The following is a 10617-nucleotide window of genomic DNA, read 5'->3' as shown; positions in this document are numbered from 1 at the left end:
ATATTCGCTTTAGTTGGTTTTTGTACTGTTAAAGTTATTGTTGATACCATATTGTTTTTCTTTGAAATAAATATTCAAAAACCTTTAACCTACTGATGCCTCAATTAATGTAATTTTATTGGTACGGTATCTATTTTTATTTTTGAAATTTACCAGTAGCTTCTGCATTTCCCACCCTAGTCTTATACTCGAGTCAATAATTTTTCCCATTTTTGGGGGGTAAAATTAGGGGCCTCGGCTTATATTCGGGTCGGCTTATACTCGAGTATATACGGTACTTTTATCTCAACTTGTATGGAAGACTACAAATATAGGCTCAGCATACCTGCACAGTAATTGTGCTCCGTTTCTCCCCACTGCTGTTTGTTTTCCTGCCTGCAGCAGTGAGGTCCCATGTGAGGGCCAGTGATTGACTGCAATGGTGACATCCTGTGCACTAGTAATGCCAGTAAATGGCTGCAGCAGTGACATCCCCTGCACTGTTGTGACCAGTCATTAGCTGCAGCGGTGACATCCTGTGCACTACTGAGGCCAGCGATAGGCTGCAGTGGTGAGATCCCGCGCACTGCTGAGGCCATGATGACATCCCATGTGTAACGCCCCAGAGGTGCATTACCACCTTTTACACCCCCCACTATCTTCTATTGTTGATTTAATGTCATCATGTGTATTTATTCCAGGTCCTGCACATTCTGTATCTGTATTCCTGATTTTGTAACTGTTAACATGTAATGTGCCTGGTTCGTCAGCAGGTGGTAGCAAGCTTGGCAGAGCTGTTTTATCTGGAATGGAGCTTTTCTTTTCCATTCTAGCCCTCTCTAGAGAGGGAGGAGTTTAGTTAGTGATGTTCAGTTGAGACTACCCCCTCTAAGGGGAAGGAAGCAGGCCCTTGTCCCTGCTGGACAAGCCCTGCTAAAGCCAGCAGAGCACCATCAGCTCTGCTGGACCTGAAGGCCCGAGCTACAAGCCTCAGGAGTAAACATTCCCTGGATAAAGCTAAAGAGAAAGAGAAAAAGTCAGACTACAGAGAGTTGAGCATACAGCAAAGGAAAAGTTCCCATTTAACCCTGTTAGCACAGCAAAGCCAGATAGCAACTGATGTAGCAGAGCCGAGTGTGTTTGCCTGCCAGAATTTATGCCAAAGCCTGCTGGTGACCAAGATAAAGTTGGAAGATTGTTGCCTGATGAAAGTTTATTCAGGTAAAGTTGTTATCAAGTTCATCACAAGGTCTGGACTCAATTTATTCCTTCCTCCCATCATTCAACTATCCCTTTTTCCTGCAACGGACGACAACACCTGGGGTTCCCGGATATCCAGGTAGGAGCACCGTTACAAGTGGAATACCACTAAGGGACATTAGGCCACCCTACACCACTCTGGCATCCCTATACTGGGTACCCACCACCAACACCATCTACTTATGGGGGCCTTGTGCCCTCGTTGCTGCAATGCAGCTGGCGTCACGACAAACACTTATACCATCATCTTAAAAAGGGACCCCTTGCCGCTGCAGTGCATCGCACATGCACTGCTGAGGCCAGTGATTAGCTGCAGGATTGACATCACATGCACTGCTGAGGCCAGTGATTAGCTGCAGGATTGACATCACATGTACTGCTGAGGCCAGTGATTGCCAGCATGGTGACCCAAGTACATGGAACCTCACTGCTGCTGCCAGGAAGATGATGTTATTGGCAAGGAGGACTGGAACTCAGCATTGATTCTTTTGTTATGTTATCACATTTACAGAGGCTGCCCGAGTTTATGTTTAAGACAACCCATTGAACACCATTTTACATTAAAGGTGTAGACAACCAATCCAATCCTTGGAACCTGTGCCCAATAAAAAAAAAAAATGCGGGGGGAGGGGGGCTTGGTCCCACACCAGTCAAAGGACCAAGCCACTTCTGCTTCAGTGGGCACCCAAAGCAGCTGAGGATTGGGTTGGTCAATATTACATCATATTTAACATTCCCCACATTCGCTCTGGAGGACCCAATACATCTGTGCTTTGCAGGGAAAGCCCATAGATTTTAGTTGAAACTGTGTAATGATTAATTTCCCCTGTGGGGCCGCTAATTTTCGCAGATTACAGCTGATTGCAGCTACGGACAACTGGTCATCAGCTTATTGTTAGAGGAGCCTCCTCACAAAAAAGTGTTCTCCAAGACAAGTAGACAACCACTTTAAAAGGGCATCTATCAGCAGTTTTGTACCTATAACACTGGCTGACCTGTTATATGTGCACTTGGCAGCTGAAGACATCTGTGTTGGTCCCATGTACATATGTGTCTGCATTGCTGAGAAAAATGATGTTTTATTATATGCAAATGAGCCTCTAGGAGCAACGGGGGCGTTACCGTTACACCTAGAGGTTAAGCTGTCTCTGCAACTGCTGTGCCCTCTGCGCTTTGATTGAATTTTGGAGAAGTCAAGGCCAGATGTGATGACATTTTCACTGTCTGGTTCTGTCAAAGTACAAAGGACACGGCAGCTGCAGAGACAGCAGAACCTCTAGGTGTAATGGCAACGCCCCCGTTGCTCCTAGAAGCTCGTTTGCATATATCAAAACTTCTTTTTTCTCAGCAATGCGGACAAATATGAACATGGGACCAACACAGATGTCTTCAGCTGCCAAGCGCACATGTAACAGGTCAGCCAGTGTCATAGGTACAAAACTACTGATAGATGCCCTTTAAGTCTATCCCATAACACGCAATAAGCAGCAACAACTTCAAACATAAAGTTCATTTTATTAGATAAAGTATATTAACATAAGGATGATATGTGAAATCAATAATATTGTTCACCCCATTGCTGGTGACACGTTGAAGTGATTTGTATCTTGACATTATATCTTTTTATTTAATAACCACGTGGGCATGGTTCTGTATCTTCTCAGATGTCCATGCTCTTTTCAGTTGTCCATTGTTTGGCTTCGTCATATACTAAATATCTCAATATTCTTTTGAACTAATTAGCCTTTCTTGATTCACTCGGCCTTGTTACCTTCTATCAGAAGAAGACTTTGCAGGAGTCTGATCCAAGCCGAGGACAGGGAAAACCAGTCCTACAGTTACTATAAGAAGTCCTGCCTTAGCCTGCCATCGGCGGGAAGGACTAAATCAAAGCTTCGTGTGATGTATAATTGTTCTTCTCAGGAATAAATGCTTTCGCAAGTGATCTTTGGGGGTTGTACCATGAATATCCTTGGTTGATCTTCTGAAACTTTTAATATATTTCTTTTGGTCAGTGTGTAACTATTACTTTTCTCTTGTTCAATTACTGTCATCATCAGTATTGTCCAAGTAGCCTCGAAGGCTGAAGAGGTCAAGGGAAGCATTTACCACCTGTGACAGGTGCACAATGCCTGTGATCACCAGAGCCATGACCAAAGCGGGGAGAGCAATGTTCCACACCGTGGCCAGGATATTGTAGCATCGTGCCTTCTGACCATAACGTCGAGCGGCCGGCTCGTTCCCCTGCACCCTCTGGTCTCGCGCCTAGGAGAAAATACATGACACATTAAGATAAAGTAAAAATCTTGAACCACTTTCTCACTGTATCACACTGAAATCTTTCCTGCGATGTAGGTGAACAAGAAGAAGGAGCAGGCGGAGGGGAGTAACACATGACTGCATAATCAGACTACATACAGGGTTTGTTTGTAGTCTGTAACTATGGAAACGCATAGGTCTGTGCAGGAAATGCGTATAAAAAAAACAGCAGAATATCAAAGCAATATTGCTCAATTTTTATATTAGATCATAACTTTTTTCACATCGAAAATATTCATGTATAAACCTGACATTTAAATGCTATTTTGACCATCTTGTTTATTCTGGTGTTACAACCAAAAATCACTAGTTTCTGCTGCAAGCTAGCCACACAAGAGGAACATACAGTTCACAGCGCCAAAAATAACTCAGAGGTTTCTTATTGAGGACATGGACACATGATGTACACTGAATGTATTAACTTTTCTATTTGGTGCTACATGCAGTATATGGTGGGTAAATATGGTATAAAATATCTAAAACACAATAAATAAAATACATTCTAAGGTTAATTAGTCACAGCTTTCTAAGGGCTCATGCACATCCATTTCTGCTCTGTTTTTTTACAGGTCCGTATGTGGAATCATTCATTTTAATGGGTCCACAAAAAAATTTAAATTACTCAGTGTGCATTCTGTTTCCGTATGTCTGCATGTCCCTTCCGCAAAAAAAAATAGAATATGCCCTATTCTTGTCCATTTTGCGGATAAGGACAGGCATTGTTACAATCCACACAAAAAAAAAAAAATGATGCAACATGGATGTCATCTATTTTTTGGGGGGATCCGTGTTTTGCGGACAGCAAAATACATACGGTCGTGTGCATGAGCCCTAAGGTTAATTAGTCACAGCTTTGTAAGGGCTCATGCACACATATTTTTTTCTGTTTCTGTTCTGTTTTTTTTTTTACAGGTCTGTATGCTGAAGTCATTTATTTCAATGGGTCCGCAAAAAAAAAAATGAAATGACTCTGTGTGCATTCCATTTGCATGTCTGTTCCCCCAAAAAATAGAACATGTCCTATTCTTCTCATGTCCATTTTGCAGATAGGCATTGTTACAAATAACGAATGAAACGCGGATGTCACATGGATGTCATCTTTTTTTTTTGTGGATCCGTGTTTTACGGACCGCAAAATACATGCGGTTGTCGGCATGAGGCCTAATATAGAAAAACAACAACACATTTATTATTATATTTGGCAGCTTTAAAGTTAAAGAGCGTCTGTCAGCATGATCAAACCTAGTATCAACCAGGGTTGATCATGCTGAGTGCAAGGACACCCTCCAATGTATGTTGTTTAGCAAGAAAGGCATACTTTCATCTTTATGCTAATGAGGTGCTCTGAGCACCGAGGTGTGGGGCTAGCCCCTTGGAGCTCCGTTTCACCCTCCGTCTTTCACTGCCACTCCATCTCACTGACTGATTGACAGGGACAGGCTTCCTCACTGTTCCGATGCCTGGAAATGAAATCCCACGCATGTGGCGGCAAGAGCACAATCGGCGCATGCACAGTTCAGATCTCAGAGTGGGGACAGCTAGATGAGATCCGCTGCAGCAAGAGAGAGGTTGCTGCCCTCAGCATGATTAACCTTAATGCCTGGTTTACTAGGGTTGATCATGCTGACAGATGCTCTTTAATTATGATTTCATTAAAGTTAAAGTAACACACACAGGGAGTGTGTATGGTGTAAGGGAAAACTGGCTTAGTTGCTCGTAGCAACCAATCAGATTCCACCTTTCGTTTTACAAAGAAGCTATAAAAAGTGAAAGGTGGAATCTGATTGGTTGCTAGGGGCAACTAAGCCAGTTCTACTTTACACCAGTTTGATAAATCTCGCCCATAGTTTGTAAAGTTGAAAAAAAGCCATACGTCCATATAGTTCAGCTTATTAACCCACAAAGTTGATCTACAAAAAAACAATTTTGCTCATTTTAGGGAAATAAATGTCTTGTTTTGAGTTGGTTTCCAAAGCAGAGTTACCCAGAAGATAAGAGTGGTCCTAATATGGCTGCACGCTTCTCATAAATGCCTGCCACGGAGGAAACAGGTAGTTAATCTAATCTAGAATACAGAATTCTTTACCCACTCCTATATAATGTTACCCGGAGAGTGGCAACATGACTTAGGGGTTCCTCCTTTGTAATCAGACCACTGGGTTGGGCCTCACGCACAGGAACGTATTTTCTTTCTGTATCCGTTCCGTTTCCGTATGTCCGTATTTCCGTTCCGCAAAAAAATAGAACATGTCCTATTATTGTCCACATTACGGACAAGTATAGGACTGTTCTATTAGGGGCCAGTTGTTCCGTTTAAAAAAATACAGAATGCACACGGATGTCATCTGTATTTTTTGCGGATCCGTTTTTTGCGGGCCGCTAAATACATACGGTCATGTATATGAGGCCTTAAGGTGTTGCAGATAAAAGATTGCTAAAGGACACTAATGAAACGCATACGATTTAAAGGAGCCTTTTCAAAGGAGTTGTCCCATGAAGACAAGATCTTCTTGAATTGAATCCAACCCATTGATCAGCTGATTGACACAGATTTGGTCCCCGAATCCCCAGACAGATGGCTGCTACCCCTGGTTAAAGGGAATATTTCACCATGATTTTGGACTATTATCTACAGCAGGGATCAGCAACCTCCGGCACTCCAGGTGTTCTGAAACTACAACTCCTAGAGTGCTCCCCCGTCATATGCCGCGTTCATCATTGATTAAAAAATAATAATAATAATAATACTCACCTCATCCGTTTGAGCACAAAGAGGCCGCCGTGGCCATCTTGATTGAAGATCCTGCGTGAAATCTCACGCTGTGCGTGATGACGTCATCACACTGGCCAGGGTGGTGACGTCATACGCCACCACACATGAGATTTCACGTGGGATCTTCAATCAAGATGGCTGGGGCAGCCTCTTTGTGCTCAAAGAGATGAGGTGAGTATCTTTTTTTTTTTCTTTTATGCCAGGTCAGGGAAAATTGATTCTTTACCACAAAGCACCAGGAAATTTGGGTTTGCAGTGAATCGAATTCTCCCTGAATTCCACTTCGGATACTTCGATTTGCTCAACCCTACTGTAGATAATAGTCCAAAATCGGTGGAAAAAGATTCTCTTTAAAGTTCTGGCCAGTGGCCACTGCAGGTGAAATGCAGTATTACATTGAAAGGGGTTGTCATCCTGAAACAATCCCTTTAAATTTGCTTACTAGGCGCCTATGCCGAAGGCCAACATACACCTTCTTGCAGGAGATTTATTAAAACCGATGTAAAGGGAAATTGGCTTAGTTGTCCATAGAAACTAATCATATTCCACCTTTAATTTTTTTGAGCTCCTTTGGAAAATGAAAGGTGGAATCTGATTGGTTAATATGGGCAACTAAACCAGTTTTCCCTTCCTTCCAATTTCCCCCTTGTTTCGTAAATAAGCAGCTGCTAAGGTTGAAATCTTATTTTGCACCACTGGTTTCTGGGGAACCAGTGATCTGAGTCTTCTGCTCTCAGTGGCAATTACAGGGTCAGTGGGCGATGCACCTTCTTGCTGGTACATGGGTCACATAGCCTACAATACAGAAGATTGCTGGGTTCTTGGAGCGTATACTGCAGCCACAAGATGACAGAGAAGTAAAGCCAGAGGACAGCACACTGCTGTAATTAAAGCTTGTGTGTTCCACAGGACTATATTTGTGACATGCCACTAAAGTTGCTAAAAATGACCCCTTGCTGCCGCTTCTTGCTTTCCCTTTAATTTCCAAGTGCATTAGATTGTATAAAATGTCCTAATATGAGTACAGAAGATTGACTGTGAGCTAGTCAAGACTGAAGCCACAGAAGTAGTCTCACCAGACGATGGTACTGGACAGAGACGGTAAAACGGGTTTCGGGTCTGATTTGGTCGATCTGGACGTCACATTCGATTTGGTCCAAATAAATTTGATCTGTATTGAAAGTGCCCTGAAAAGTCATGTATGATGCTCTGAGGTCTCATAGGACTGTATCCCACCCCTTTCATGCTTTTCAATACCAAGGAAGCTTTACTAAATGTTATAGTGACATGTATGACTACGGGTAAATGGACGGTAGCGGGTGGTAACAGCCTGTTTAATAACACCCTGCACTGTAGATTATTTAAATCCTTTTTTAATGCTTTTAAAAAAAAATGATACCTTTTTTGTGGCAGATGTCTTCTCAACTGTGAGATGGAGGCAGATATTTTCAGTGATTCGTGCGGGACGAATAACAAAAGTTTGGGTTTTGCCCAAAATTTTTATCTTTTTGGTAAAAGTTTGTAATAAATTAAATTTGCTCATCTCTAGTTGACGGTATTTTTTGTACTACTTTAGAGCCAAAGCTGATGTTATGTATTTTGGGAGGTTGTAAACTATCATAGACCAGTGTTTTACGCCAGTCTATGATATCCCCTACACTGCCAGAGGATTATATCTAATTTAGGCCTCACGCACACGACCGTTGTGTGTTTTGCGGTCCGCAAATCTGCAAAACACGGATGGTGTTCGTGTGTGTTCCGCAATTTGTGGAACGGCACGGACAGCCATTAATATAACTGCCTATTCTTGTCCGCAAAGAAGACAAGAATAGGACAGGTTATATTTTTTTGCGGACCACGGAACGGAGCAACGGATGCGGACAGCACATGGTGTGCTGTCCGCATCTTTTGCGGCCCCATTGAAATGAATGGGTCTGCATCCAAGCCACAAAAACTGCGGCTCGGATGCAAACCAAAACAAGGGTCGTGTGCATGAGGCCTTATGATGAGGTGCATGCTCTGGCAGTTTGTACACCTAAACTGAAATTTACACCAGCTCAGAGCTGGCATAGATTTCAGTCTTCTTTTACTCCAGGAAACTGTTGTAAAAGAAGATAACTATGCAGGGGCGCAGGGCACACTCCCTTCTTGGATTAATGGGGAGGGCGGCGTAGAAAAGACACTAGGTGTAATGGCGTCTAAAAAGTTGGAAACATGAGGTTTGCTACTTTTGTACGCAAAAAAAAAAAAAAAGGTGTGTGTGTGGGGGGATAATACATTCACCCTGTAAGATATAATAGATATAATAGATCCCATAAGGCAGTGATGGCTAACCTCCAGCACTCCAGCTGTGGTGAAACTACGACTCCCAGCATGCTCTATTCATTTCTACGGAGTTCTGAGAACAGCCAAGCAAGTGTGCATCTTGGGAGTTGTAGTTTTACCACAGCTGAAGTGCCGGAGGCTAGCCATCACAGCCATAGGATGTTGCTGAGCAAAGTACTGTTTCAGGCCAGATTATTGACTCCAAGAAAATGGAAATATAAAGCAGCATTTTCACTAATAGATTGGGGAAAAAACTATAGGATTAAGTAGGAAAAACATAAATATGCTGTATGAAAATAAAGCTCATGATTAAGAAGATAGGTGACATTGTATGAACATGCCATCGATATTCCATTCCTCCTACTTGGAAAAGTGGGTAGGTAGTAATGATTTATGGCCAGGCTCGGACTGGCCCACAGGGGTACAGGTGAATCCCCCGGTGGGCCCCTGAGTAAGGTGGGCCCTTAGTCTCCCACCCCTTGCACAAGTAAACTTACTGCACTACATACATATATTCAATGAACAGCACCTCAACCAGCCTATGTTCATATAAAAAAAACTTGTTAGATTATTTATTATATTTAAATGTATCCGTACGGTGGGCACCCAAAATAAATTTTACTGGTGGGCCCTAGGTACCCCAGTCCGACACTGTTTATGGCTACATCTATATCACTTCCTTGCTTTTAGGTTATCTTTTGTAGGTTCTTTTGTAGTCAGTAGGAGTGGAAATTTTTATGGTCTGTAGGCAAGAAAAGAAGATAATAGGGAAATATTTGTTTCAAGTTCTCAAAATGTTCATTAAGGTTGCAAAACAAGCGAGTCCTGTAGACCAAACCTGAGAGAAGGCATGGGTGAAGAAAGAGATGAGTAAAGGATATTACTCCACGTGGTGTGGAGAACAGAGGACTATGGGTCATTCTAGAAGCAGGAACGTATACAATGAAGTGGAAAACGAGTTGTACTGTATAAGCCCATGAACCTTTAGGAGATTTCAAATTAAAAATCTGTAAAACCAAATATGTTATGGTATACCCAAGACAGCACCAGTGATATTCCTTTTCTATTTCAAAATGTATCCTCATATTCTTTCTGGTCATTCTGTAAGATTGGATCTTTCATGTATAATTTCCCATGTATATGAATGATACACACCTCTAAAACGAATTCTATGGAACGAAAAGAGACGAGCAGCTGCCAGAGGGAAAACAATAGAACAGCTATTATCTCTAATATATTTTCCTGTCTTTAGGTCTTGTAGCCCCATTGACCCTAGATTGCCATTGACTTGCTCCACAATCCTTAGTATACACCAAAAATGTTAAATGTTAATTGACTGTATATGAGTAACATCCCCCCAGTAAAAAAAGTTAGGGTATAGGTTCAGCAATCATAGAAAACCATATGTACACTGTACCAAGTCCACACCTTTACAAGTTATAACAGTGCCCCCTTCCATAACCCATTACATGCTTTCTCTCACCTTGACAGAGTAGACCAAAGCCATGAAGCCAAGACAGAAGAGGTTCAGGTACACGGTATTACACAAGGACCAGAGCAGATGATCTCTGGGAGTTTTGGGGGCTCCAATATCGACAACAGTATGGGCATTATCTGGCTTGTTGGGGTGGGTGGTGAAAATATCTTCACGGGGGTAGGAGGTGTCCATGTCTGGAGAGGTGATGAGTTAATGTAGGCCAAGTGGATCAAGTGGAAGATAAAGTGTGATCGGTGAGCTAGGGATGAATGGGAAAGGATTGTACATGTATTAGATGTAGGAGCAGGTGGTTAGTTGTAGGTAGAAGGAAAAATGATAAATGTAGTAGATGCAGAAAAGGAAGCTGCCAGCTGGACAGATGTCTGGGAAGAGAAGGATTGTCATGTATGTCCTCTTTATACACACCACCACACAAGCTACGTCTGTCCCCTCCCTGCTTCTATTACAGGGTCCCTTTCACTAC

The 10617-nt window shown here is 42.4% G+C and overlaps 1 protein-coding gene across 1 annotated transcript; it reads right to left on the bottom strand.

The window, feature by feature from the left end:
• Positions 1 to 2794: 2794 nt before the first annotated feature.
• On the bottom strand, positions 2795 to 10509 carry LOC122921017 (interferon-induced transmembrane protein 5-like). Its single transcript, XM_044270889.1, has 2 exons — positions 10140 to 10509; positions 2795 to 3504 (listed from the first exon to the last, which is right to left on the bottom strand). Exons 1-2 carry the CDS (start codon positions 10323 to 10325, stop codon positions 3280 to 3282), a joined length of 411 nt encoding a protein of 136 aa, XP_044126824.1. The 5' UTR covers positions 10326 to 10509; the 3' UTR covers positions 2795 to 3279.
• Positions 10510 to 10617: the final 108 nt, after the last annotated feature.

This window comes from Bufo gargarizans, chromosome 10 (genome assembly GCF_014858855.1).
Source record: "Bufo gargarizans isolate SCDJY-AF-19 chromosome 10, ASM1485885v1, whole genome shotgun sequence".
In the NCBI taxonomy this organism is placed as follows: Eukaryota; Metazoa; Chordata; class Amphibia; order Anura; family Bufonidae; genus Bufo; species Bufo gargarizans.
This window is presented reverse-complemented; position numbering and strand designations above follow the sequence as displayed.